This window comes from Mirounga angustirostris, unplaced genomic scaffold (genome assembly GCF_029215605.1).
Source record: "Mirounga angustirostris isolate CCGP_5_RB_7025 unplaced genomic scaffold, mMirAng1.0.hap1 SCAF_3, whole genome shotgun sequence".
Lineage (NCBI taxonomy): Eukaryota > Metazoa > Chordata > Mammalia > Carnivora > Phocidae > Mirounga > Mirounga angustirostris.
Genome location: NW_026991711.1, coordinates 66,457,934 through 66,484,872, shown reverse-complemented (window position 1 = coordinate 66,484,872; position 26,939 = coordinate 66,457,934). Strand labels below are relative to the sequence as shown.

The following is a 26,939-nucleotide window of genomic DNA, read 5'->3' as shown; positions in this document are numbered from 1 at the left end:
CCGAGAATATCTATCTAGGTCAGTAAAAAAAAAAAAAAAAAAAAAAGGTCAGAAGTTAGGATGAGGGCTAGTTTCTCATAAGTTGAGTTTTGGAGCTGTTAAAGAAAAAAATACAGAATATAGGGCGCCTGGGTGGCTCAGTTGTTAAGCGACTGCCTTCGGCTCAGGTCATGATCCTGGAGTCCCGGGATCGAGTCCCGCATCAGGCTCCCTGCTCGGCAGGGAGTCTGCTTCTCCCTCTGACCCTCCTCCCTCTCATGCTCTCTGTCTCTCATTCTCTCTCTCTCTCAAATAAATAAATAAATAAATAAATAAATAAATAAATGAATGAATCTTTAAAAAAAATACAGAATATAATTTTAAAATTTGAGAGTATTTTGTTTTCAAATTCTTAAATTTCAAAAGATTTTAAAAATGTTCTTAAATGAGATTTTATTGCTTGTATGGACTTGTGTGAAGACAGACTTACTGGGTTTTGATCCTGGATCATCTATCTACTAGTTTTGTGATCTTTTCCAAATTAAATTTTCTGTGCCAATTCTTCCTTATCTGTAAAATGAAAATAATAGGTCCTTTCTCATAAGTTGTTGCTTGAGAATTAAATTATTTAATATATGAAAAGTCCTTAGAATAGTACTAAATGGCATATAAGTTTACCTGATGGTATTATTATTATTATTATTAAGATTAATCATATTTCTCCGGAGCATGTGGTTATCTACCCTTATTAATGAACATTTTTCTTTGATAAAAAATTCTACTTCTTGAACCTAATTTCTGGTACCTATCTGTCCCTAATCTTATTTTTCCTTTATTTCCATTTTCCTAACTACTTACAGTTTATATCTTCTTTTATGCTTTCTGTAACTTATGAACCAATTTCAACTTTTGGGGGGATAAGTTAGAGTATATATATATACGTATATATATATACACACTCTAACACACACACACACATCTTTATTTCTGGAACTTAACACTGTTAGTGCATGGGCTTTTTCTTGTCCACAGATATATCCCTAGTTCCTAGAACAGTAATTTCTAGTCTTTAATAAATAAAATATTTATTGAATGAATGAATAATGCATGTATGGCTTCAGATTTATCACGTATTTTGTATATGGCTATTATTGTCTTCCTAAATTTTCTGTTCTTTAGACCAGAAAAATATCTAGTTTTTCAATGTTCTTCTTAAGAATGGTACTTATAACAATATAATTAATACATCATATGTGATTTGATCAATAGAGAATAAGAATATCATTATATCTTTTATTCTATGTGTATTTGTCTATCATTGTACTTAAAGTAGCATTTGGGAGGGACAGTAATACTTTTTAAATTTATATTTAAATTTATTATTGAAGTTGACACACAATGTTATATTAATTGCAGGTGTTCAACATAGTGATTCGACAGTTCTGTGCATTACTCAATGCTCACCACACATGTTGTCACCATCTGTTGTAACCATGCAACGTTATGACAATATTATTGGCTATTGACTATTGTACTATTCATTTCCATGACTTATTTATTTTATAACTGGAAGTTTGTACCTCTCAATCCCCCTTATGTATTTTGCCCATCTCCCTGCCCACCTCCTCTCTGGCAACTAAAGACAGATGTGAAATATTCAAACAAACAAAACAAAACAAAAAAACAAATGGAACAAACAAAACCAAACTCTTAAGATATAGAGAACAGTAATACTTTTGACTCACTTGATATAATGTCACAAGTCAAATACATTGCTACTAAATCATCTTTGTATATCAATTCACATTTTTTAAAGTAAAGTATTACAAGATACTAGCTATATTTCTCTTAAACATTTTTAAACATTGATTCTATCATTTCAACTTTTACTATAAGTTTGCTAGTATCAGTTTCATGTTTCTTTATCTTCTGTACATGGAGATTAGGCCCTTTGTTTCTTTTCTGTTACATCTCATTTGTCAGTCTGGTAATATCACAAAAGAAAATGAACTTCATGTCTTAAACTTTATCCTTAGCGAATTCTGCATTTTCTAATGATTATCAGTTTTTGGAGCCAAATTCTTTTTTATAGTAATTTGTCCTCAATCCTATCCAGTAGTCCCATGCACCATTTTGCTCTGTTTGATTTGAAATTACTTTTTCCATTTTTAAAAAACTAGACTTTGCTAGTTTTCATTCTTACAGCACCCTTAATCTGTGGCTTTTAAATTTTTATCAAAGGTAGTTTTAGACTAGAAGACTTGAGATTTTTTAGAGTAGCTATGCTGTCCTGCTATTTGAATTATTTTATTATTTTTATTTTATTGTTATAAATAATCACTCATGTTATCATTAGTTATTGTTTCTTTTTGTTTCTTTTCAGCTGGTTGGCGGAGAATTTGACTTGGAGATGAACTTTATTATCCAGGATGCTGAGAGTATAACATGCATGACAGAGCTTTTGGAGCACTGTGATGTAACATGTCAAGCAGAAATATGGAGCATGTTTACAGCCATTTTACGAAAAAGTGTTCGGAATTTACAGACTAGCACAGAAGTTGGGCTAATTGAACAAGTATTGCTGAAAATGAGTGCTGTAGATGACATGATAGCAGGTATGAGGTTATCTGACAGGATAATATACGTTAAATGTTTATAAAGATTCACGTACTTTTCTTTATATTCTTTTGGTAATATAAATTTGTTGGAGCTAACTTGATTTAAAATAGCCTGGTGATGGGTATTAAAGAGGGCACGTTCTGCATGGAGCACTGGGTGTTATACGCGAACAATGAATCGTGGAACACTACATCAAAAACCTAATGATGTAATGTATGGGGATTAACATAACATAATAAAAAAATAAATAAATAAAAATAAAATAGTAGAAATGTATGGAAAATTTGCCCTGTATATTAAGGGAAAACTTGAAGATTGGAAGACACTTTCTTCTTTATTAGACAAACATAATTACTGATTTTGCTTTTCCAGGTTTTAGAAAATCTCAATTACATGGAATAAATAACCACAAAATCTATCAGAAAAATAAACAGTACCTTTTTACATAGTACTTAGTTAAACTTTACATAATTAAAATTTCACAATATGTATTACAAGTCTGTATAATGAGCACTTTACCAACTTCTTCGAGCTCCATGATTTTCAGTTTGGCATATATGGAACTATGACAGGAAGAACTAATATCCTTAGGATAGGCGTGTTGAATTTTTAGGAGGTGTCCATTTTACTTTGATATTTTTTAGAGAAACTTTTGTATTAAAATAAACAGATCTAGAATAGAACATAAAATTTGCTTGGAATTTCAAGATAAAAATACTAACTTTTGTGCTTGTTATATGTTACTTCAAATAACTTTGAAATCTGTGATTATTCATTGCCAATCCTTTATCTCCCTGCAAGTTCATTCTCTTTTGTTGTTAGATGCACCTCAGTAGAAATGTTTTCAAAGATGGTCCCAGAGCAACACTATTCCCAGAAAATAAGTTTAGAGTTTAAAATGTTGATTCTTTTAAGCCATGAATCTTCAGCATAAGTCTCTTCTGATACAAAAGGGTTTTCATAATTTTAAAAGTGCTAATATGACTCCTCACAATACCATACCTGATCCTTACAAGTAGTTTGGACACCAAAGAATCCTCTATCATATTTTGGACTTATGCATGATTAATTTTAATATTAGTAGAACAAAACATTAAGAAATAATGGAGTGAAGAATAAGTTAAAGATGAATGTCTTTTAAACAATATTTAAACATTTTTTTCTAATAGAGTATATTAAAATCATTTCTAATTGCTTTCAAGGTGACATCTATCTCTAGAGTGATTTAGCATTCCCTATATTGGTTACTAGTGATTAACTTGATGAAAAATGAAATTCAGATTTAAAACATCATTTTAATGATGATATGTACCATCTGTAAACCATTCTGTAAATTCTAGCGTTGTTTAACAGGAATTTATTTGCATAAGCTTATATGTTTGGTGCTTACATGTTGTATAGAACATCATGTGATCTTTGAGTCCTCATATCTTGGTTTAGTCCCTCAAGTTTTTTGTTTGCTTGTTTGTTTTTTGAAATAAAGTGGCTACCACTTTATAAAGTGTACTTTAGAAAATGAGCCACAGTCACCTACATAGTAGTTTACTGGTACATAATTCATGAGCTTTGAGATATAATAGTAAGCTTGATTAGTACTGCAAAAGTTCTTATGTTCATGTTTTCTATTATATAAAGCTCCTTAATTCTCTTATCTTTGCTTCTCAATAATAATAATACTGCTAACACAAAACTTTCACTTTTTGTTATTTTATCATTGAATAAATGTCAGAAAAATACCTCTACCTTACTTTTCAGTAGAGAAAGTAAAATTTAGATAACATACTAATGAAGCACCAAAAAACACTACTAAGTTTTCACTCTGAATACTTATAGGATGTTAAGTTCAAAGAGGTACTTTTCATTTACTAATGTGTAGGTATTACTAGAAGGTAGTTAAACATCTATACTAAATTGATAAGAGAATTTTATAGTCTGAGTATTTTTTCTTCTTTAAAAATTTTGTCCAGAAAAAAAACGCCTGTTATAATAAAATCAAACTGAGCTACTTGGTTATGTTATATGTATAATAAATATGAAATTTTAATAACTCTGTAATTAAATACAAATTTAATAGATTACTTTTTGTGACACACATATAAGATGAGATAAAGGTTTGGAAAAATAAGTTTAATTTTTTAGAAAATTATTTTTAGGTAAATGTTTAAGGAATCTATGAATTTGCCATTGCAGCTAATTGCTTGAAACTGCTTCCTATTAATTTAGGGTTTTAAGGTGCTTGATTTCTAATTACTGACTAGAATTTTTTCTTAAAAAAAAAAAGATATTCTGACTTATTTGTAGTAACTATAAGCTTTTTTATTGAATGATGAAACATTTTATTTCATTAAAAGATCTCAAAAATGGCATATCAATAGTCACAATTTAATCATAGGGATTGCTTACTTATTGTGGCATTAAGTAAGATTACTCAATTATTTATTGATGAAAATAACTATATTAAATTTCTATTTTGAGGGGCGCCTGGGTGGCTCAGTTGGTTAAGCGACTGCCTTCGGCTCAGGTCATGATCCTGGAGTCCCTGGATCGAGTCCCGCATCGGGCTCCCTGCTCCAAGCAGGGAGCCTGCTTCTCCCTCTGACCCTCCCCCCCTCATGTGCTCTCTCTATCATTCTCTCTCTCTCAAATAAATAAATAAAATCTTTAAAAAAAAATAAATTTCTATTTTGAAATAGATACATAATAAATATTTTTAAAGTCTCAAATTCTAGTTATTAATTTGTGATATTGGATAATATATATTATACATCAGTAACTAATTATTTGAACTTATCCTAACTCACTTTTTAAATTAATTGATGATAAATTATTTCTAGTGTATATGTGTATTGATTGTAATAATTTGCGTAGTATCTTTAATCCTTATGAAGTGCTTTAGAAATCGAGAAAAGTATAAATATTTAGATGTGTAATTTCTTACAAAGAACGATTGATAGAGGTACTACTCATAATGTCTAGATGAGAAAGAAATCAAGGACAAGAGATTAAATGTATAATTTTCCTATTATCTGGTGAGCTGGTGTGTCTCATATGCACATAAACACATGAACAGAATGGATATCACTGGTAATATGGTTAAGTCAGACTTTGATTTAGAGACTAGTAGGTAACAGAGAGGGCTCTGGAGCCATACTGCCTAGGTTTTAATCCTGACCCTGCCACTTAGTAGAGTGTGTTCTTGGGCAAGGTGATTAGGTTATTTATGTCTCACTTTCCTCATTTTAGGAAGTGGCTAATAATAGTACTTCATAGGCTTGTTATGAGGATTTGTGTACTTAATAATTGTAAACCACTTGGAATAATGCCAGGCAAGGAGTAAGTGCTCAAAATTATTGTTAATGGGGCAAGAAATATTTCAAGAATATATTTTATTAAGAATAGATAATTCTAAAATAAAATATGGTCAACTCTCACTTTTTTATTTGAAAATAACCAATTTACAATGTTAAATCATTGTACCTTTGCGTATTTTTGCTTTCCTTTCCCTGAATATAGCAGGTGTATGTGTGTATGTGTATTCTGGGAATCTATTTTATATATTTGCTATGGAAACTTAATTGTAATGGTAAATCTGATGGGGAAAAATCCTAAAATTTGAATACAATGTTTTTGGCTATCTGAGGACCTAAAAATTGTTAATTAGAATGACTATTCATGAGGACATTTAGATAAATATGTATGTAGAAATGAGAATTGATAACTTTTGTTCTTTCAAAAAGTGTATTACCTTGACAGATGGAAGCTCATGACTAGAGTTCAGAATAACTTTATTTTCCTTTGAAGATCTTCTAGTTGATATGTTGGGGGTTCTTGCCAGCTACAGCATCACTGTCAAGGAGTTGAAGCTTTTGTTCAGCATGCTTCGAGGAGAAAGTGGAATCTGGGTAAGCTGTGGTCAGAGGGAACAGTATTCAGTATTAGTGCATTAATACTTAATGTTCCACAGTTTGTCTCTAGAGAGCTATAAACTTGAATTTGTAATGGAAATTGTTCTCCTTAAAGAGTTTAGTAAATGATGTAAAATTAATTTCTTTCTAGTTAGAAAACAGTCCAGTGTCTAACATGATAGATTAGGTATTTTTGCTAAATTTGTACAGTGACATTTCTTTTTCTTGTTTCCTTAGCCAAGACATGCTGTAAAATTATTATCAGTTCTTAATCAGATGCCGCAAAGACATGGTCCTGATACTTTTTTCAATTTCCCTGGTTGTAGTGCTGCGGTAAGTTTTAAATACATGTGTTTATTTTTATTTATTTATTTTTAATTCAGCTCTGTTAAGGTATAATTCACATAAAATTCACCCATTTAAAAGTACAATTTGATGAGTTTTAAGTTCATAATTACCACCACAGTCATGATTTTGAACAATTCCATCACTTCCTAAAGTTCCCTTGTGTCTCTTTGAAACCAGTCCCCTCTCCCCAGCCCCTGTCCCTTGCAACCTCCGATTTATTTTGTGTTTTTATGATTTTGCCTTTTCTAGAATTTCATATAAATAAAATCATACAATATGTAATCTTTTCTGTCAGCCTTCTTTCACTTACCTTAATGCTTTTTTTTTCAGATTTTTATTTATTTATTTAAGTTTTTAATTTTTTATTAACATATAATGTATTATTTGTTTCAGGGGTACAGGTCTGTGATTCATCCGTCTTACACAATTCACAGTACTCACTATAGTACATACCCTCCCCAATGTCCATCACCCAGCCACCCCATCCCTCCGACCCCCATCCCCTCCAGCAACCCTCAGTTTGTTTTCTGAGATTGAGTCTCTTATGGTTTGTCTCCCTCTCTGGTTTCGTCTTGTTTTGTTTACAGTAATGCTTTTGAGGTTGCCCATGTTGTAGCTTACCAGTAGTTTATTCTGTTCCTTTTTATTCTGAGTTGTGTTACATTTTATGGAAGTGCCACAGTTTATTCATTTACCAGTTTATCCAACTCACTATTTGAGTTTTCAGTTTTGGCTATTGTAAATAAAACTGCTGTGATCATTTGAACATAGATCTTCTGTGGGCATGTTTTCTCATCTTGTAAGTAAAAACATGAGTGTAATTGCTGGGTTTTATGCTAAGTGTGTACTTCATTTCATGAGAAACAGGCAGATTACTTTCCATAGTGGAAAATTTTGCATTCTCCTTAACAGTGTATGAGAATCCCAGTTGATCTGCATTCTGGATAATGTCCATCTTTTTAATTTGAGGCATTTAAATGGTTATATAATGGTACTCATTGTAGTTATAATTTTGTATTGCCCTAATGACTGATGCTATTGAGTGGTTTTTCATGTGTTTATTGGTTGTTTTTACATCTTTTGTGATATTTGTGTTCAAATCTTTATTCAGTTAAAAAAAAAGTTTTATTATCTTAAGAGTTCATTATGTATTTGGAGTATAATTTAATGTCACATGGATAATTATCAAATATTTTTTCGCAATCTGGCTTTTACTTTCTTAACAGTATTTCTTAAAGCAAACAGATCTTAATTTTGATGAAGTACAATTAAACTTTTTTTATGGCATATGCTGTTGTAATCTAAGAAATCAATATAAACCAAGGTCACAACATTTTTTTCTTATGCTTTCTACTAAGAGCTCTTTTGTTTTAGCTCTTATATTTAGGTCTATGATTCTCTTTATGTGAATTTTTAAAATATGATATGAGGGAAGGTTGGAGGTTAAAGTTTTGTTTGTTTTGCATATGAATATTGAATTGTTTCATAACCATTTGTTAAAGAGACAGTCCTTTAACATTTTGGATTATCTTGGCACCTTTCTTGAAAACTATGTGGCTGTGTTTGTGTGGATTTGTTTCTGATCTCTGTGTTTGGTTCCTTTGTCCTCTGTTTCTGCTCATATTTATGCCAATGTCAGATTGTCTTTATTTTCGTAGCTGTATAGTAAGTAGTTCTTGAAGTCAGACTGTGTAAGTACTCCAACTTTGTTCTTCATTTTAAAATAATTTTGGCTATTCTAGATAACATTTCAATACATGTGAGTAAACTTGTCAAATTTTGTAAAATGCTTACTGTGATTTAGATTGTATTGTGTTAAATATATAGAATAATTTGGAGAGAATATTATTGAGTCTTCCAGTTCATAAATGAAGTATATCTCTTCCTTTATTTAGTTTTCTATGATTTTTCAGTGTTTTGCAGTTTTTAACATAAAGTCTTAAGTATCTTTTGTTTCTGTTCCTATGTACTAGGAGGTTTTTTAATCATCAACATGTTGATATTACTGTTGAATTCTGTCTAATGCTTTTTCTGATTTTATTGAAGTGAAAATACGGTTTTTCTTCTTAATCTTTATTAATGTAGTAAATTACAATGATTGATATTTCAGTGTTAAACCAACCTTTGTGTTCCTGGGGTAAAAACTAGTTGGTCGCTATGTTTTAACCTTTTCATCCAACACTGGATTTGATTTGCTAATATAATGCTAAGAAGTTTTGCAGTTATTTTTATGAATGATTTGGGGGTGTAGTTTTCTTTTTCTATAATATCTTTTTTGGTTTTGGTGATAGAGTAATCCTCATATGATGAGTTTGGAACTATTTAATTCTTTCTATTAAAGAGTTTATGTAGAATTGATATTACTTATTCTTGAATGTATGTTAGAATTCACTATTGTAGCTATTTGGGCCTGGAGTTTTCTTTGTGGGAAGGTTTTAACTATGAACTTAATTTCTTGAATGGATATAGGGAGGTTTCTATTTCCTTTTGAGTGAGCTTTGGTAGTTTGTTTCTTCCAAGTAATTTGTCCAGTTAATCTAAGTTGTTGAATATATTTGTATAAGTTTATCATCATACCCCTTCTATCCTTTTAATGTCTGTAGGATATTTAGTGATGCCTCCTCTTTCATTCTTTTTTTCATTTTTTTTTTTTTTTAAGATTTTATTTATTTATTTGACAGAGAGAGACATAGCAAGAGAGGGAACACAAGCAGGGGGAGTAGAAGAGGGAGAAGCAGGCTTCCCCGCGGAGCAGGGAGCCCGATGTGGGGCTCAATGTGGGGCTCAAGCTCAGGACCCTGGGATCACGACCTGAGCCGAAGGCAGACGCTTAAATACTGAGCCACCCAGGCACCCCTCCTCTTTCATTCTTGATACTGGATTTTTTCCTGATTAATCTAGCTGGAAGTTTATCCATTTTGTTGTTCTTTTCAAAGAACTTACTTTCTCAGTCTGCTTGATTTCATTATTTTTATCTAACATTGTACCATTGCAGAGAGTATGTATAACTTTTGACTAGAAGAACTGGTTTTGATTTCTGAATCCTCTACTTCATTACTGTGGAGGACTAGTCCCTTAATATTTCTTGGCTTACTTTCATGTAAAATATTAGTACTTTCTCATGGAAGAGTGTTACTGTAAGCCTATATATAATGAAATAATATACTAATTAATATTTAAGTACTATATAAGTTATAAAACATCATGTAAATATTTCTTGCTTTTTGGTTATTATTAGTGCATAAGCATCCCTGTAGTCTCTCATTTCATCAACCATTCCCCTAATTTTATTTTTTCCCTTAATATTTTGTTACTAACCTTTTTTTTAAAGTTATAATTTTCCATTGTAACAAAATTGTGAAACAAAAATAGGAAAGTTAAAAATCTCTTTCCAGATGAAAGTTAATAATTTTACATATCAGATTGTTAGGGTGGAACACATATCAAATGCACATGGTGGTACTTAGCAGAGAAAACACTGTCACTGTCCCTAAGAAGATACTGGTTTTCTCAGATTTATGTAATAGTTCTCTTTGCATACATACATAGATTTTAATATATTTTATAAAACTTTTATTGATCTGACATCTAGTAGATATCACTTACAGGGTGAGAAAGAAGAGCCAAGTGTTTTGGCAGAAATATCAACAAGTTACTGTCTTATTGGTGGAATTAACAAAATTAGCTAAAACAGAGTGTTAAAACTGTTTTAATAAATGGTTTGAATTGCCTCAGTAGGGTTGCAAGTCATCCTGTTTTTAGACATTTGATCCATTTACCAGAAATCTGTGAATATTTTTTATCAATATGTAATGCATTTTACACACACATGCATGCACACACATAGAGAGATTTTACTTATATGTTGTTATTGGTGTATGTATGAATTGTTTTCGTTCAGGGGATTTTGATGGACTTACACTATCTACTCCTCCTTTCTTGGTTTTCCCCTATCACTCATTTTCATGAAGGGTAGTATTAATTAGCAATATAGTCTACATAGGAGATGAAGCAAAGAAGGAACTAGAACTTTTACAATTGTTATTTCATTTGAGTCATAGAAGTTATATATAATATAAATGATAGTGTTGCTGTTAAATTAGTTGTGGAAAGAGCCTCAACAGTGTAACATTGTTCAGGGTCATAAGGCAGAGTCATAGCCTGAACTAAAATTTGCCTGACCTTAAGTTCAGTGTTTTGTTTTGTTTTGTTTTGTTTTTTAGTAACACATTGGCTTATTTCCAGGTGTGTTATCTCTGCTATTGAACTACTGAAAAATTCATATAGGAGCTGATTTTAAAATCCTTTCCATTACAGTGTTTGTGATAATTTATCTCTGGATGAGCATGATAGTAACAAGAGGGTACATACTGTCTGGACCACTGTTGATAGCAGTGCCTTTGGATCACTAAAATTATGACACTGCTTACTTTCCCTCTGAAAAAACCATATATAGTAGGCCTTCTGAATTATATTTTATCCTGTGGAGGTGCTTTTCTGTGAGCTATGCTGCCTTCATATGAGCAGTTTGCAATAGAATTCTATAGAGTGGTTTATGTAAAGGTGAATGGCAAATGTATGACATTTTATGTGATCTGTGACCTTTATGGATATACCATTTAGATTTGCCTTTCATGATAGTCGTATGTTTCATGAATCCGCTTAATTTAGGAAATAGTGAATTCTTCTAATTCACTGAAATAGTTTACTGAAAGCATTCCATCTAAACATCAGAATTCTTTCTTTTGCACATTAAATAGGAGCATACATTTTGGAGTCCGTTGGATTAGGGGACAGTGAAGGATATAGATTTTGGAGTCCTGTGGACTCATTGGACACAGTGAGGAACATCCAGTGTGGGTACCAGAATATTTTAGAAGGAGATATGGAAGAAGAGTAAAAACAGCTTAAATCCAAAATCACAAAGGTATCCCAAAGGTTATGCCATTAACACCATGGGATCAGATGGATATGTAAGGAATCTAGGAAATGAGTGTTGAGATAGGGCACAAATGGTTTGGCTGTAAATGTGCTTGGGTTTCACATACATGGCAGTACTATACAAAGTTAGCTTTTGTGCATTGACTAAAGGAGGATGTATGCATTAGCTAAAAAGAGTAGGGAAAGTCTGGAGATACGGTATATACTGTATAGAAGGCTTTGGTTGGTATAGAAGTAGGAGCCAAAGATTGAGGAGTACCATCTAGAAATGGGCAATTTTAGATCCCTAAAACATTTAGTCTAGCTGTTATATACTAAATTTAAGAGAATATCTTTCAGTAAAGGTAACTATCTTGTTGAAGAGATTGGCCATAATATAAAGATCCTTATTTATCCATGGAGTTATTGGAAGTCCACAATGAAACCAAGGAAAAGGCTATTCTAGAGCCTCTCAGGTTCGTATTTGGTACCAGTTGTAGCAAGACCAAAGACTAGTATTATTTCATTATCACTCAAGGTTAGATTTTTCTTTTGTAAGACTTTTTTTCCATTGTAATTTGTTCACTAGTGTTTGCAACTGTATGTGATTTAGGGCTCTTTCAGTCCTACTGTGGGGATAACAAATGATTTCTTGGACTACCTGTCTTTTTCTTGGTGGAAGAGTAGGTCTAGAAAACTTGAAGGGCAGCTTGGCTCAAATTCTTTCCTCTGTTAGTTTAATGCAATCTTTAAGTTCTAATTTAGGGTCTAGTGGACTGGATGTTGAAACTGGTGATACAGAAAGTGCTAAGGCCATTGGCTGGGGATAAGTCTATGATTTTCTGATATTTATATCTTCATTGTTTTTTGATCTGTAAGGCTATATTTGACCTTGGTTACTATCACATTTTCTTTAGCTGATACTTTTCTTTTTTCATTGCCTTGTAGGCAATTGCATTGCCTCCTATTGCAAAGTGGCCTTATCAGAATGGCTTTACTCTAAATACTTGGTTTCGTATGGATCCATTAAATAACATTAATGTGGATAAGGATAAACCTTATCTTTATTGGTAAGTAATATATTTAATTTTAGTACTTTTGTCTTAACTATTACAGTTTTATAAATATGTAACAGAGTGTCAAGGCAACATATTAAATAGAATGTGTATGTGTTTGTGTATATATATATTTATATTTATATATGTTAAAACTATAAAGACACCTGTCGTTTATTTTATTTATTCATTTTTTGCTATTGGTTTTAGGCAACCGGCCTCACTATATTTTTTTCCAGTTACAGTTTGAAAGTCAAGATTTGCAAACCTTCTCTGTCCAGTCCACATCAATATAGACTATTAGGGGATTGTTAGTGGACATGCAAGTCCCCAGTCCAGGGGAGAAAAAAAACAAATTCCTTCCAGATTTCATCACTTTGCATTTTTACTTCCTTTGTTCTATGAGCATAATTAAGATATGCTTTAAAAATATTAGTGATAACTACTATGTAAGAAAATGCAATGAAATAATAAAAGTAATTATTTCATAGATAACTAACAGAATGGGTTGATAATCCCAGATAGGTTGACCTGTAAGAACCGAGAGCTTGGTAATTTTAGTTTACCAATAATGCACAGTAATGAGAACATCAAACTTGCATTGATTGCCTTACTATACACTAGGCATTGTAAGTGTTTACATGTATTACCTCATTTAATACTTGCGATGCTTTGAAATAAGACCCCAGGCAGTGAAGAAGTGAAGTCTTATCTTCACTATTTATTGATCCTGTGTTTTAGTGTCTTCAGCTGTAAAGTGAAGATAACAGTAGTACCTATCACATCCCATTTAATGAGAGAAAAACTAAGTGCTTTTGTACATTGGCTCAGAAATATGAGTGCAGAAAAATGTGAGCTATTAATAGCTTGTAAGCTCTATTAGAAAAGATTATGTAAGGAGAGTAATGAGAGGGAGTTCTAAACAAACATCTGAACTTCCAAACATAAATGGGTTGAATTTCAGAATGGTCATTTTGGCAGATCATACACTTATTTTAATAATACCATTATTTTGTGGAGCATTTACAGTTTTTACAATACTGTGCTTAAATTCACAACTAGGAGGAGTGCTCCCTTCAAAGAAAATAACTGTATTTCGGAGACACATCTTTTTTCTTCTTTTGACTAAAAATGTACTCCGCTTGATTACATACATCATTTATCGAACTTGGCTCTGATTTTTTTTTGTAATTTGTAAGCTATTTTTAAAGATATAAATAGAATTGGGAGTAAGTTGTTTTTGAAAACAGTGGCTGTGTAAATGGTTTCTGTATTTGCTACTTTCAGGGGTCCTTGAAGGTAAATGAAATCTACTTAGGCTTTCATTGGCCATTAATTTGTTTTTATGTATTTGTGATATTTTACATTGAAATTTCAGAAGGTTCTGTAGTCTTCTGTTTTCTCAATTTAAAGTTCTTTCTTTAGTTGTTCTAAACTTTTTATGGTTTAGTCTTTATTTGGTACATGTAATACCTCTTCTACTCTATGGAGAAATGAGTTTTATTTTCATAATAATGTTTTATATTATTTATTTAATAATTTTTAGATATATAGTTCTTTGTATCAGAGGATATTATACTATTCTCAGTTTTCTTTACAGTTTTCGTACTAGCAAAGGAGTTGGTTACTCTGCTCACTTCGTTGGCAATTGTCTAATAGTCACATCACTGAAGTCTAAAGGAAAAGGTTTTCAGCACTGTGTGAAATATGATTTTCAACCCCGTAAGGTAGGTATAAGTAAATATTTCTATTGAGAATGACACAATTCACCATTCCCCTGTCTTAAAATTCACCTATCATGACTTCTATAATATTCTTTTATTGATTTTTCTTATGACTCATAATGCTTTTCTCTTCTCCTTTTTATTTTTAGGTCTAATTATTCACATAAAAAGATCAGGCTCTTGACCTCTTGCGTGTCTGTCTGACTTGCTTGCTCACTCACTGGGATCTATTCTATGGCATTCTTAGTTACAGACACTGTTGTAGGCACTAGAAATAAGACAGTGAACAAAACAGATAACATTCCTGCTTTTGTGGAGCTTATTTTTTGGGGAATTTTTATTCAGTTTCATGATAGCTTTCCACTCTTATTCTTATCTCCAAGTTCTATTCTTATATCCTCATCTACCAAAGACACTGCCATGTAAATGTCTTTCTGGCCCCTCATCTTTACAGAATATGTAACACTGAATTTACATCTCTAGTCCCATATTCAGTATGTTCTTAAGTCCCCTGTTTTGATTAAGCAGCCTAGCATCTTCATGATAGTGGGGACTTGAGTCAGCTTTGTTCTTCGTCCTCTTTTTGATTATGTTATCAGTGCAATTTTCGACTCCGGTACTTTGTATCTCTGTAATATATCTCTTTAAAAAAAATTCCTTAATTGCTGCTTAAATTTTTCATATTGTTCTCTCTTTATCTTGGATCCTTTGTCTTTTCCTCCCCAAACTATGTTATATACTAATGCCTGATTTATATACTTGATCATATTATTCCACTGCTCAAACCAGTCATTGGCTTCTCACTAAGAATAAATTAACATTTTTAGCCTAGTCCTTCATGATTTGGATTTCATTTTCAGCTTCTTGCTTATACCCTTTATTCTGTCAGAACTGAACTACTGTACATGTTTCACTTTTTATCTTTTCCTTTTCAAATGTTCAGTCTCTGGTGTGAAAACATTTACATGTCTCCTCACTTATGGCTGTAGGTCTTCAAATCCTACCTAATTGTTAGGTTCCATTCCATATAACACCATTTCCATGGAATCTTTCCTTGATTTTCCTTGCTCTCTGATATAATCTCTCTCATAGCATATTATTTCAGTATTTCTTATAGCAATTATTTCTTTTAAATCTTTATTACTCATTTATATGTGCATTATTTAGTAACTATTGAAACTAAGCTGTGTGTTGGATTCATTTTTGTATTCCCTCATAAACCTGCCACAGAGTTTTGAACTTGGTGGACTGCTAATTAGTATACGTTGGATAAATGAATAAAATATGCTTTAACAACCCAAAAGAACCCTTTTGTTTCCTGAAGGAGTAGGTTGTATTTATCTGGACAGCTAATTTTTATTGAGCAATTTATTTTCTAGTGGTGTAAAATAAATGAGGTGTTACTGTTGATAAAGTGAAAAAGAAGGCCTGGGCCTTGTTGTGGTCAGTGTTCCTTGTAGGGGCAGTAAGCCAAGTACCTTTACCATGGGGCAAGAGGAAGAAAGGTAGTCAGGACAATAAAGACCAAGTAATATAGGTTGTTACTATGTGATATGCTTTTAAAATTAAAAGCTTACCAGCCTTGTTCTAGCATGGTAATGTACACTGCAAAACTAAGTTAATTTTTGGATTTGTAGAGAATTAGAGCATTATCCATGAGCATTAAGAGAGATTTTATGCTTATTGAGAAGGTGTTTTACACAGGTTTGATGGAAAATACAGTTACTTAGAATCCTAACTACTGACACATCCTTATATCTTTATTTTGATCCTAAAATTTTGGTGTATATGATACATAATTGATATGTCATTATATATAATAATTTATGTAATATATAAATTTGCTATATGTTACATAGAAATAATGCAGTGTCTTTTCAATTTTCAGCATGTTTATGAAAACAATATTAAAGAATTTTAACAATTACATTATTCAGAGTTTATTCAAAGGCAAACTTGTATATGAACTTTATGTTACTTTAATTATAGTTCTGAGGAATTATGTTTGAAGAACATTTGCAGGAATTTTGCTTTAATTACAGTTCTATCTTGTTCTTCCTCTTCCTTTCCTTTTCTCCTCCTCAATATTCTCTTGTCTCTCCTTTACCTCTAACTCCTCTTTTGTTCATCCTTTTTATCTTCCTCTAATTTTCCCCTTCTTCCCTTTTCCCTCCTCCTCCTTTCCTTGTTTTCCTTCCCGCTTCTTCCTTTAACCTCATTTGGTTTAGATAACAGAACCAGTTTTTAGACTGGAGATTCAGAGTTCACAGTGGTTTGTATAGTGTACGTATCATGCACTATGGATTTATAGATAATTAGCTCTTTCAGAAGGTTAAGTGTTAAACCTCCAGATTTGGTAATACACAGAGACTTTTCTTGAGGGAGTTTTAGCTAATCCTAGTAGTTCTGAATCTTGTTTCCTGAGATTGGAGGTTACACTGGTATCTGCTTCTTCAATAATGCTGGTTTCAAGGAGGGGATGTTGCTCTACAGTTAATGTTTTGGCTCATTAAATATACCTTTGCTTAATATCCAGTAGAATATAGATATTCAGAGACCAGGTTGAAATGTGTTTTTAAAAGTCTGCTCTAAACATAAAAAATAACAAGAGAAAATGCAGAGAAATGTGCAACTATATAATTAGATTTATAATTTACTCACTATCACCTGGGGTTTTCTAGAGAGATATTCCATTATATATATTATATAATATATATTATATATATATATACACACACACACACACACACACACACACATATATATATATATTATATTGGACTCCATATTTGTGTTAGAGTAACTAACCATTTGAACGTCCAGAATTGAAAAAAACAAAAGGACAGAAATATAAGAGTTCGTATTTCCACATGTTTAAGGCCAGTTATCCCTTCCAGGTTCAAGGGTCTTTTTTGGATATATGACTGTGAGATTGTCCACCTTCTTTAGGGCACACTCTACCTTTTATCCACAGAAATATTTATACACAGGAACAACCATAATAGAGATGATGCACCCACATATAGCAGAGGGAATGTCATTTCTTTTTCTTTCCTTTTTGTTTGTTTTCTTGTTTGCTTATGATTCCATGTATGTTTTGCCACATATTGAAGAAAATATGAGTTAGGATGGGGTTTTCAAATATACATTCAAAAATTTTACCTGAGTCTAGTAAAAATGTTTGCTTTATGTTTAAGCAATATAGTAATAACTATTTTTATTAAAGAATATCAGTGTAACAATCATTCATTAATATATACTTGGAAAATAGCTTAAAAAGCAATGATTCTAAATAAATTTATACATTAGATTGGAGGTTCTTTTTTCTTCGATACAAATCCCAGTTATGTTCATACAACTTCAGTTGTCTTTCCTCCAGAAATTCTGATTTATTGGATTTGAGATGACACCCAGGAAAATTTGACAAATGTGCCAAATTATTTTGACTTTCAGAGAGAACTTGTTATAAATACAGATTCTTAGAATTATAGTTTTCATGTAAGGAATAGGTTTTTAACAAATGCTCCAGGTGATTTTTTTTCATCAGATAAGTTTAGATAACAGTGGTTTGAAGAGTATAAGGAAGGAAAGTTCGGGTGAAGTTAAGTACCAAATAAAATTGTCATTAACCAATAAAAAGCAATTTAATCCATTTGTTCTCTCTCTCTCTTTGTCTTTATGCTATTTCCTTATGAGACATACATTCCCATTTATAACAGCTCTTTATACATTGATCCTAAGGAGTCTTGGTAGGAGCAGGGTCATAGAGTGATAGAGGTTTTGAAAAACCTGTAAAGATTCTCATAAACTTTGAAAACCATAAGTATTTTATTTTACAGTTTCATTATTCAAGATAAATACATTCTTTTTTTCTTTCATATTTTTCCAGAAGATGCCCTAGCTCAATTGTTATCCTTTAATAAGGTATTTAACTGGTGTTTCAAAAAGAAATGTTTATATTAAAACTTAGCTTTCTTACCTGTATCACTTACCAGATGTTTGACCTTGTCATAATGTATGTAATCTGTGAGCATATTACCTAATATGTAGTAAGGGCTCGAATATGTGTTAGCTACTGTTGATATTTGTATAAATATCATGTTATATTTTCCTGTGAATTCTTTTTTTTAAATTTTATTATGTTAATCACCATACATTAAATCATTAGTTTTGTTTTATGTTCTGTTAATCACCATACATTACATCATTACTTTTGATGTAGTGGTCCATGATTCATTGTTTGCATATAACACCCAGTGCTCCATTCAATATGTGCCCTCTTTAATACCTGTCACCAGGCTAACCCATCTCCCAAACCCCCTCCCCTCTAGAACCTTCAGTTTGTTTCTCAGAGTCCATAGTCTCTCATGGTTCATCTTCCCCTCCAATTTCCCCCCCTTCATTTTTCCCTTCCTACTCTCTTCTTCCTTTTTTTAACATATAATGTATTATTTGTTTCTGAGGTAAAGGTCTGTGATTCAACAGTCTTACACAATTTACAGCGCTCACCATAGCACATATCATCCTCAATATCTATCACCCAGCCACCCCATCCCTCCCACCCCCCGCCACTCCAGCAACCCTCAGTTTGTTTCCTGAGATTAAGAATTTCTCATATCAGTGAGATCATATGATACATGTCTTTCTCGGATTGACTTATTTCGCTCAGCATAATACCCTCCAGTTTCATCCACGTCATTGCAAATGGCAAGATTTCATTCCTTTTGATGGCTGCATAATATTCCATTGTATATATCTACCGCATCTTTATCCATTCATCTGTCATTGGATATCTTGGCTCTTTCCGTAGTTTGGCTATTGTGGACATTGCTGCTATAAACATCGGGGTGCACGTACCCGTCGGATCCCTACATTTGTATCTTTGGGGTAAATACCCAGTAGTGCAATTGCTGGGTCGTATGGTAGCTCTATTTTCAACTTTTTGAGGAACCTCCATACTGTTTTCCAGAGTGGCTGCACCAGCTTGCATTCCCACCAACAGTGTAGGAGGGTTCCCCTTTCTCCGCATTCCCCCCAACATCTGTCGTTTCCTGACTTGTTAATTTTAACCATTCTGACTGGTGTGAGGTGGTATCTCATTGAGGTTTTGATTTGGATTTCCCTGATGCTGAGTGATGTTGAGCACTTTTTCATGTGTCTGTTGGCCATTTGAATGTCTTCTTTGGAAAAATGTCTGTTCATGTGTTCTGCCCATTTCTTGATTGGATCATTTGTTCTTTGGGTGTTGAGTTTGATAAGTTCTTTATAGATTTTGGATACTAGCCCTTTATCTGATATGTCATTTGCAAATATCTTCTCCCATTCTGTGGGTTGTCTTTTGGTTTTGTTGACTGTTTCTTTTGCTGTGCAAAAGCTTTTTATCTTGATGAAGTCCCAATAGTTCATTTTTGCCCTTGCTTCTCTTGCCTTTGGTGATGTTTCTAGGAGGAAGTTGCTGCAGCTGAGGTTGAAGAGGTTGCTGCCTGTGTTCTCCTTTAGGATTTTGACGGACTCCTGTCTCACACTGAGGTCTTTCAACCATTTGGAGTCTATTTTTGTGTGTGGTGTAAGGAAATGGTCCAGTTTCATTCTTCTGCATGTGGCTGTCCAATTTTCCCAACACCATTTGTTGAAGAGACTTTCTCCATTGGACATTGTTTCCTGCTTTGTTGAATATTAGCTGACCATAGAGTTGAGGGTCCATTTGTGGGCTCTCTATTCTGTTCCACTGATCTGTGTGTCCGTTTTTGTGCCAGTACCATACTGTCTTGATGATTACAACTTTGTAATAGAGCTTGATGCCGGTATTGTGATGCCACCAGTTTTGCTTTTATTTTTCAACTTTCCTCTGGCTATTCGGGGTCTTTTCTGGTTCCATACAAATTTTAGGATGATTTGTTCCATTTCTTTGAAAAAAGTGGATGGTATTTTGATAGGGATTGCATTGAATGTGCAGATTGCTCTAGGTAACATTGACATCTTCACAATATTTGTTCTTCCAATCCATGAGCATGGAACGTTTTTCCATTTCTTTGTGTCTTCCTCAATTTCTTTAATGAGTATTTTATAGTTTTCTGAGTACAGATCCTTTGCCTCATTGGTTAGATTTATTCCTAGGTATCTTATGGTTTTGGGTGCAATTGTAAAAGGGATTGACTCCTTAATTTCTCTTTCTTCTGTCTTGTTGGTGATGTATAGGAATGTCAGTGATTTCTGATTTCAGCTCCTAGTTTCGTTGATCTTTTCTACTGTTCATTCAGTTTCTATTTCATTGATTTCTGCTCTGATATTTATTATTTTATATCCTGCCACTTTACTGAATTCCTGTAGGAGTTCTAGCAGTTTGGGGGTGGAGTCTTTTGGGTATTCCACATAAAGTATCATACCATCTGCAAAGAGTGAGAGTTTGATTTCTTCTTTGCCCATTTGAATGCCTTTTATTTATTTTTGTAGTCTGCTTGCTGTGGCTAGGACTTCTAATACTATGTTGAATAGCAGTGGTGATAGTGGACATCCCTGCCGTGTTCCTGACCTTAGGGGGAAAGCTCTCAGTTTTTCCCCACTGAGAATGATATTTGCTGTGGGCTTTTCATAGATGGCTTTTATGATATTGAGATAAGTACCCTCTATCCCTATACTTGATTCCTTGGTCAAGAAAGGATGCTGTAGTTTGTCAAATGCTTTTTCTGCATCTGTTGAGAGGATCATATGGTTGTTGTTCTTCTTTTATTATTGTATTGTATCACATTGATTGATTTGCAGATGTTGAACCAAACTTGCAGCCCAGGGATAAATCCCACTTGGTCGTGGTGAATGATCCTTTTAAAGTACTGTTGGATCCTATTGGTTAGTATTTTGGTGAGAATTTTTGCATCCATGTTCATCAAGGATATTGGTCTGTAATTCTCCTTTTTGATGGGGTCTTGTGTGGGTTTTGGATCAAGGTAAGGGTGGCCTCATAAAATGAGTTTGGAAGTTTTCCTTCCCTTTCTAATTTTTGGAACAGTTTCAGAAGAATGGGTATTAATTCTTCTTTAAATATTTGGTAGAATTCCCCTGGGAAGCCATCTGGCCTGGGCTTTTGTTTGTTGGGAGATATTTGTATACTCCTTCAGTTTCCTTAGTAGTTATAGGTCTGTTCAGGTATTCTGTTTCTTCCTGGTTCAGTTTTGGTAGTTGATACATCTCTAGGAATACATCCATTTCTTCCAGATTATCTAATTTGCTGGCATAGAGTTGCTCATAATATGTTCTTATAATTGTTTGTATTTCTTTGGTGTTGGTTGTGATATCTCCTCTTTCATTCATGATTTTGTTGATTTGGGTCATTTCTCTTTTCTTTTTGGTAAGTCTGGCCAGGGGTTTATCAATCTTAATTCTCTCAGAGAACCAGTTCCTAGTTTTGTTGATCTGTTCTACTGTTCTTTTGGTTTCTACATTTCATTGATTTCTGTTCTGATCTTTATTATTTTTCTTCTCCTGCTGGGTTTAGACTTTATTTGCTGTTCTTTCTCCAGCTCCTTTAGATGTAGGGTTAAGTCGTGTATTTGAGACCTTTCTTGTTTCTTGGGAAACGCTTGTACTGCTATATACTTTCCTCCTACGACTCCTTTGGTGCATCCCAAAGATTTTGAACAGTTGTGTTTTCATTTTCAGTTGTTTCCATGAATTTTTTTAATTCTTCTTTAATTTCCTGGTTGACCCATTCATTCTTTAGTAGGTGGCTCTTTAGCCTCCATGTATTTGAGTTCTTTTAGACTTTCCTTTTGTGATTGAGTTCTAGTTTCAAAGCACTGTGGTCTGAAAATATGCAGGGAATGATCCCAATCTTTTGGTACCGGTGAGACCTGATTTGTGACCTAGGATGTGATCTGTTCTGGAGAATGTTCCATGGGCACTAGAGAAGAATGTGTGTTCTGTTGTTTTGGGATGGAATGTTCTGAATGTATCTGTGAAGTCCATTTGGTCCAGTGTGTCATTTAAAGTCTTTATTTCCTTGTTGATCTTTTGCTTAGATGATCCGTCCATTTCAGTGAGGGGGCTGTTAAAGTCCCCCACTATTATTGTATTGTTGTTGATGTGTTTCTTTGCTTTTGTTATTAATTGCTTTATATAATTGGCTGCTCCCATGTTAGGGGCATAGATATTTACAATTGTTAGATCTTCTTGTTGGATAGACCCTTTAAGTATGATATAGTTTCCTTCTTCATCTCTTATTACAGTCTTTGATTTAAAATCTAATTTGTCTGATATAAGGATTGCCACTCCAGCTGTCTTTTGGTGTCCATTAATGGTAAATGGTTTTCCACCCCCTCACTTTCAATCTGGGGGTGTTTTGGGGTCTAAAATGAGTCTCTTGCAGACAGCATATTGATGGGTCTTGTTTTTATATCCATTGTGATAGCTTGTGTCTTTTGATTGGGGCATTTAGCCCATTCACATTCAGGGTAACTATTGAAAGATAGGAATTTAGTGCCATTGTATTGCCTGTAAGGTGACTGTTACTGTATGTTGTCTGTGTTCCTTTGTGGTCTATGTTACTTTTAGGCTCTCTCTTTCCTTAGAGGACCCCTTTCAATATTTCTTGTAGGGCTGGTTTTGTGTTTGCAGATTCCTTTAGTTTTTGTTTGTCCTGGAAGCTTTTTATCTCTCCTTCTATTTTCAGTGACAGCCTAGCTGGATATAGTATTCTTGGCTGCATATTTTACTCATTTAGTGCTCTGAATATATCCTGCCAGTCCTTTCTGGCCTGCCAGGTCTCTGTGGATAGGTCTGTTGCCAATGTAATGTTTCTACCATTGTAGTTTACAGATTTCTTCTCCCGAGCTGCTCTCAGGATTTTCTCTCTGTGTCTGAGACTCATAAGTTTTACTATTAGATGTTGGGGTGTTGACTTATTTTTATTGATTTTGAAGGGGGTTCACTGTGCCTCCTGGATTTTGATGCCTGTTTCCTTCCCAAATTTGGGAAGTTCTCCACTATAATTTCTCCAATATACCTTCTGCCCCCTCTCTCTTTCTTCTTTTGGGATCCCAATTATTCTAATATTGTTTCCTCTTATGGTATCACTTTTCTCTAGAATTCTGCCCTCGTGATCCAATAGTTGTTTATCTCTCTTTTTCTCAGCTTCTTTATTTTCCATCATTTGGTCTTCTATATCACTGATTCTCTTTTCTGCCTCATTTATCCTAGCAGTTAGCGCCCCTATTTTGATTGTACCTCATTAATAGCCTTTTTGATTTTGACTTGGTTAGATTTTCGTTCTTTTATTTCTCCAGAAAGGGTTTCTCTACTATCTTCTATGCTATTTTTAAGCCCAGCTAGTATCTTTATAATCATCATTCTGAACTCTACTTCTGATATCTTACTAATGTCTGTATTGAGTAGGTCCCTGGCAGTCGGTACTGCCTGTTGTTCTTTTTTTTGAGGTGATGTTTTCCATCTTGTCATTTTGTCCAGAGGAGAATAGATGATGAGAGAACAAAATGCTAACAGGTAACAATGACCCCAGGAAAATATACACTAAACAAATCAGAAGAGACTTGGAACCGGGGGAAAAGAAAGGGAAATAAAGAAAAAAGAAAAAAAAAGTAAAAGAAAAAGATAAAAAGGAAAACAGAATATGATCAAATATGATCAGGCTGGTGAATAGATCAGTGCCACAGACTAGATTTTGGGTTATTTTGGTCTGTTAGAAGAAACTGCCTCCCGAAATTTTAAAGAAAGAAAAGCTTATACATGTACAAAAATAAGGGTTGATACGATGAAGTTATGGAATGTGACTGTAAAGATGAAAAGTATAGAAGAGTTTATAAAAGGAATTGATAAGAAGTTGGTTGAAAAAAGAAAGAAGAGAAATTGAAAAAAAAAAAAGGGTGAGAATGTGATTAGGCAGTAGAGTAGAACAAAGCCATTCACTAGAGATTTAGGGTAATTTTGCTCTGTTAGAACAAACTGTATCCCAAAATTTTAAAGAGAGAATAACTTATATATATATATATATATATACCAAAAATAAGGTTAACTACTCTGAAGGGATAGAATATGACTCTAAAAATGAAAAATAAAAAACATTTTTAAAAAAGAGATTAAGATGTTGGTTGAAAAAGGGAAATAGAAAAATTAAAAAAAAAATAAAAAGAAAAAGAAACAAAATTAAATTTAAAAAAATTAACTTTGAACTACTAAAGAATCAGGGGGAAAAAAACAATGAGTTCTATGTGCAGTATTCCCTTAGCGCTGGAGTTCTGCCATTCTCATTGATCAGTAAACTTGGGTCTTGGCTGACTGTTCTTGCTGATCTTCTGGGGGAGGGGCCTGTTGCCCTGGTCCCCAGATGTCTTTGCAGGAGCCGGAATTGCCCCGCCCTTGCCCAGTCGGGCTAAGTAATCTGCTCGTGTTTGCTCTTGGGAGCTTTTGTTCCCATACAGCTTTGGGGGACCATAGTGAAAATGGCGGCCTCCCAGTCTCCTCCCCGGAGGAGCTGAGAACTCGGGGGCCCCAATCCTCAGTGCGCACCCAGAGAAAAGCAGTCAATCACTCCGGTCTCGCTCGTCTCTCCGCACTCATGCTCACCCGGCCTGTGACTGAGCATTTTTAACTCTGGCACACGACTCTGTGTGGAGTCTCCAAACCCTGCAGAATAGTGCTGTGGGCTCACGCGCTGCTCCGCCCGAGGGAGGAAGGGGAGTTTCCTCGGATCTGCTGCTTGTTGGGTCCCTGCTGGAGGAGCAGTGGCCTGACTGTGCCGCAGATCATGGTTTATGGCAACCCTGAGCTGAGAGCCTACTCCTCGTTTCCATCTGTGCAGCCGGCTTCCCTGCTCTGATACCTGGGAGCTCTGCCACACTCAGGCACCCCCAGTCTTTCTGTGACCCCAAGGGTCCCGAGACCACACTGTCCCAGCGAGGGTTCCGCGTCCTCCCCCTCACCCCGTTTAGCCACTGGAGCGTTGTCCCTCAGCAGAGCCCACTTCTAAAAGTTCTGATTTTGTGCTCCGCTGCCCTATCACTTGCTGGTAGTGGCTGACGGAGGCTCCCTCCCCCCGCCATCTATCTTCCCAAATATCTCCTCGGATTCACTTCTCCCCATGTCCTGCCTTCCAGAAAGTGGTCACTTTTCTGTTCAGAGAGTTGCTGCTGTTCTTTTCTCAATCTCCTGTTGAGTTCGTAGGTGTTCAGAATGGTTTGATACCTGTCTAGCTGGTTTCCTGGGACCAGATGAAATTTAGGTCTCCTACTCCTCTGCCATCTTGCTCCTCTCCCTTTCCTATGAATTCTTATTTTTTTTTTTTAAGATTTTATTTATTTATTTGACGGAGAGAGAGACACAGCGAGAGAGGGAACACAAGCATGGGGAGTGGGAGAGGGAGAAGCAGGCTTCCGGCAGAGAGGGAGCCCAATGCAGGGCTCGATCCCAGGACCCTGGGATCATGACCTGAGCCGAAGGCAGATGCTTAACGACTGAGCTACCCAGGTGCCCCTCCTATGAATTCTTACTACAGGTTTTTTTTTTCTTCCTTCTTTTATAGATCTATTTTCGAGTCTTCATTAAATGCAGACCTCAGAAGTACACACTATCGTATGCGTACACAGTTTCCACTTTCCTCCCATTTCTTTTAAAATATGTCAAAGATAGGGGCACCTGGGTGGCTCAGTTGGTTAAGCGACTGCTTTCCGCTCAGGTCATGATCCTGGAGTCTCTGGATCGAGTCCCGCATCAGGCTCCCTGCTCGGCGGGGAGCCTGCTTCTCCCTCTGACCCTCCCCCCTCTCATGTGCTCTCTCTCTCTCATTCTCTCTGTCTCAAATAAATAAATAAAATCTTTAAAAAAAATATGTCAAAGATATCCAGCAACGTTTGGGCTCTTTGGTATTAAAAGGCACTTGCCTATCATATATAAAGGATATATTGAGATACCAAGGATAGAGAACAGAAAAGTTAATTTTCCTGTAACTATTATGACCTTCACTGAGATCAGTTCGTTCATTCAACTATGCATTCATTTTTTCATTCATCAGTTTTATCAAATATCAGTGTTATGACCAAAAGCAAACTCCCATTGTTACTCCACATCTTATTATCTGGCTAATTAAGTGGCTAACTGTATTAATTATCTCAAGTTAATGGTACCACAACCAATTTAAGTGAAAAATTGGAAACCATCTTACACTCCCCTTTTCTGTATCATTACTTCCAGTCAGTTCTGTTAATTAGTTCCTATCCCCCTTCTTTTAAATTACCAATGCCTTTGTCTTAATTTAGGCTTTTATATTACCTGAACCTCTGTAGTAGTTTTAGTTTTATTTTTAACCACATTTGCCTAACTATCCCACCTACTCACTACTGCCAGTTATTTTCCTAAACTATGAAGATGATCATTTCAATTTC

General features: G+C 34.2%; 1 protein-coding gene across 9 annotated transcripts in view; it reads left to right on the top strand.

Moving 5' to 3' along the window:
- Positions 1-26,939, top strand: part of NBEA (neurobeachin) — a 680,995-nt gene that overhangs the window by 75,372 nt on the left and 578,684 nt on the right. For all 9 annotated transcript variants that reach the window (XM_064586204.1, XM_054506303.2, XM_064586203.1 and 6 more), the window contains exons 2-6: positions 2,363-2,594; positions 6,400-6,500; positions 6,741-6,836; positions 12,720-12,841; positions 14,427-14,553. In XM_064586204.1, the coding sequence (XP_064442274.1) occupies positions 2,363-2,594; positions 6,400-6,500; positions 6,741-6,836; positions 12,720-12,841; positions 14,427-14,553 (678 nt within the window). The remainder of the gene's footprint in view (positions 1-2,362; positions 2,595-6,399; positions 6,501-6,740; positions 6,837-12,719; positions 12,842-14,426; positions 14,554-26,939) is intronic.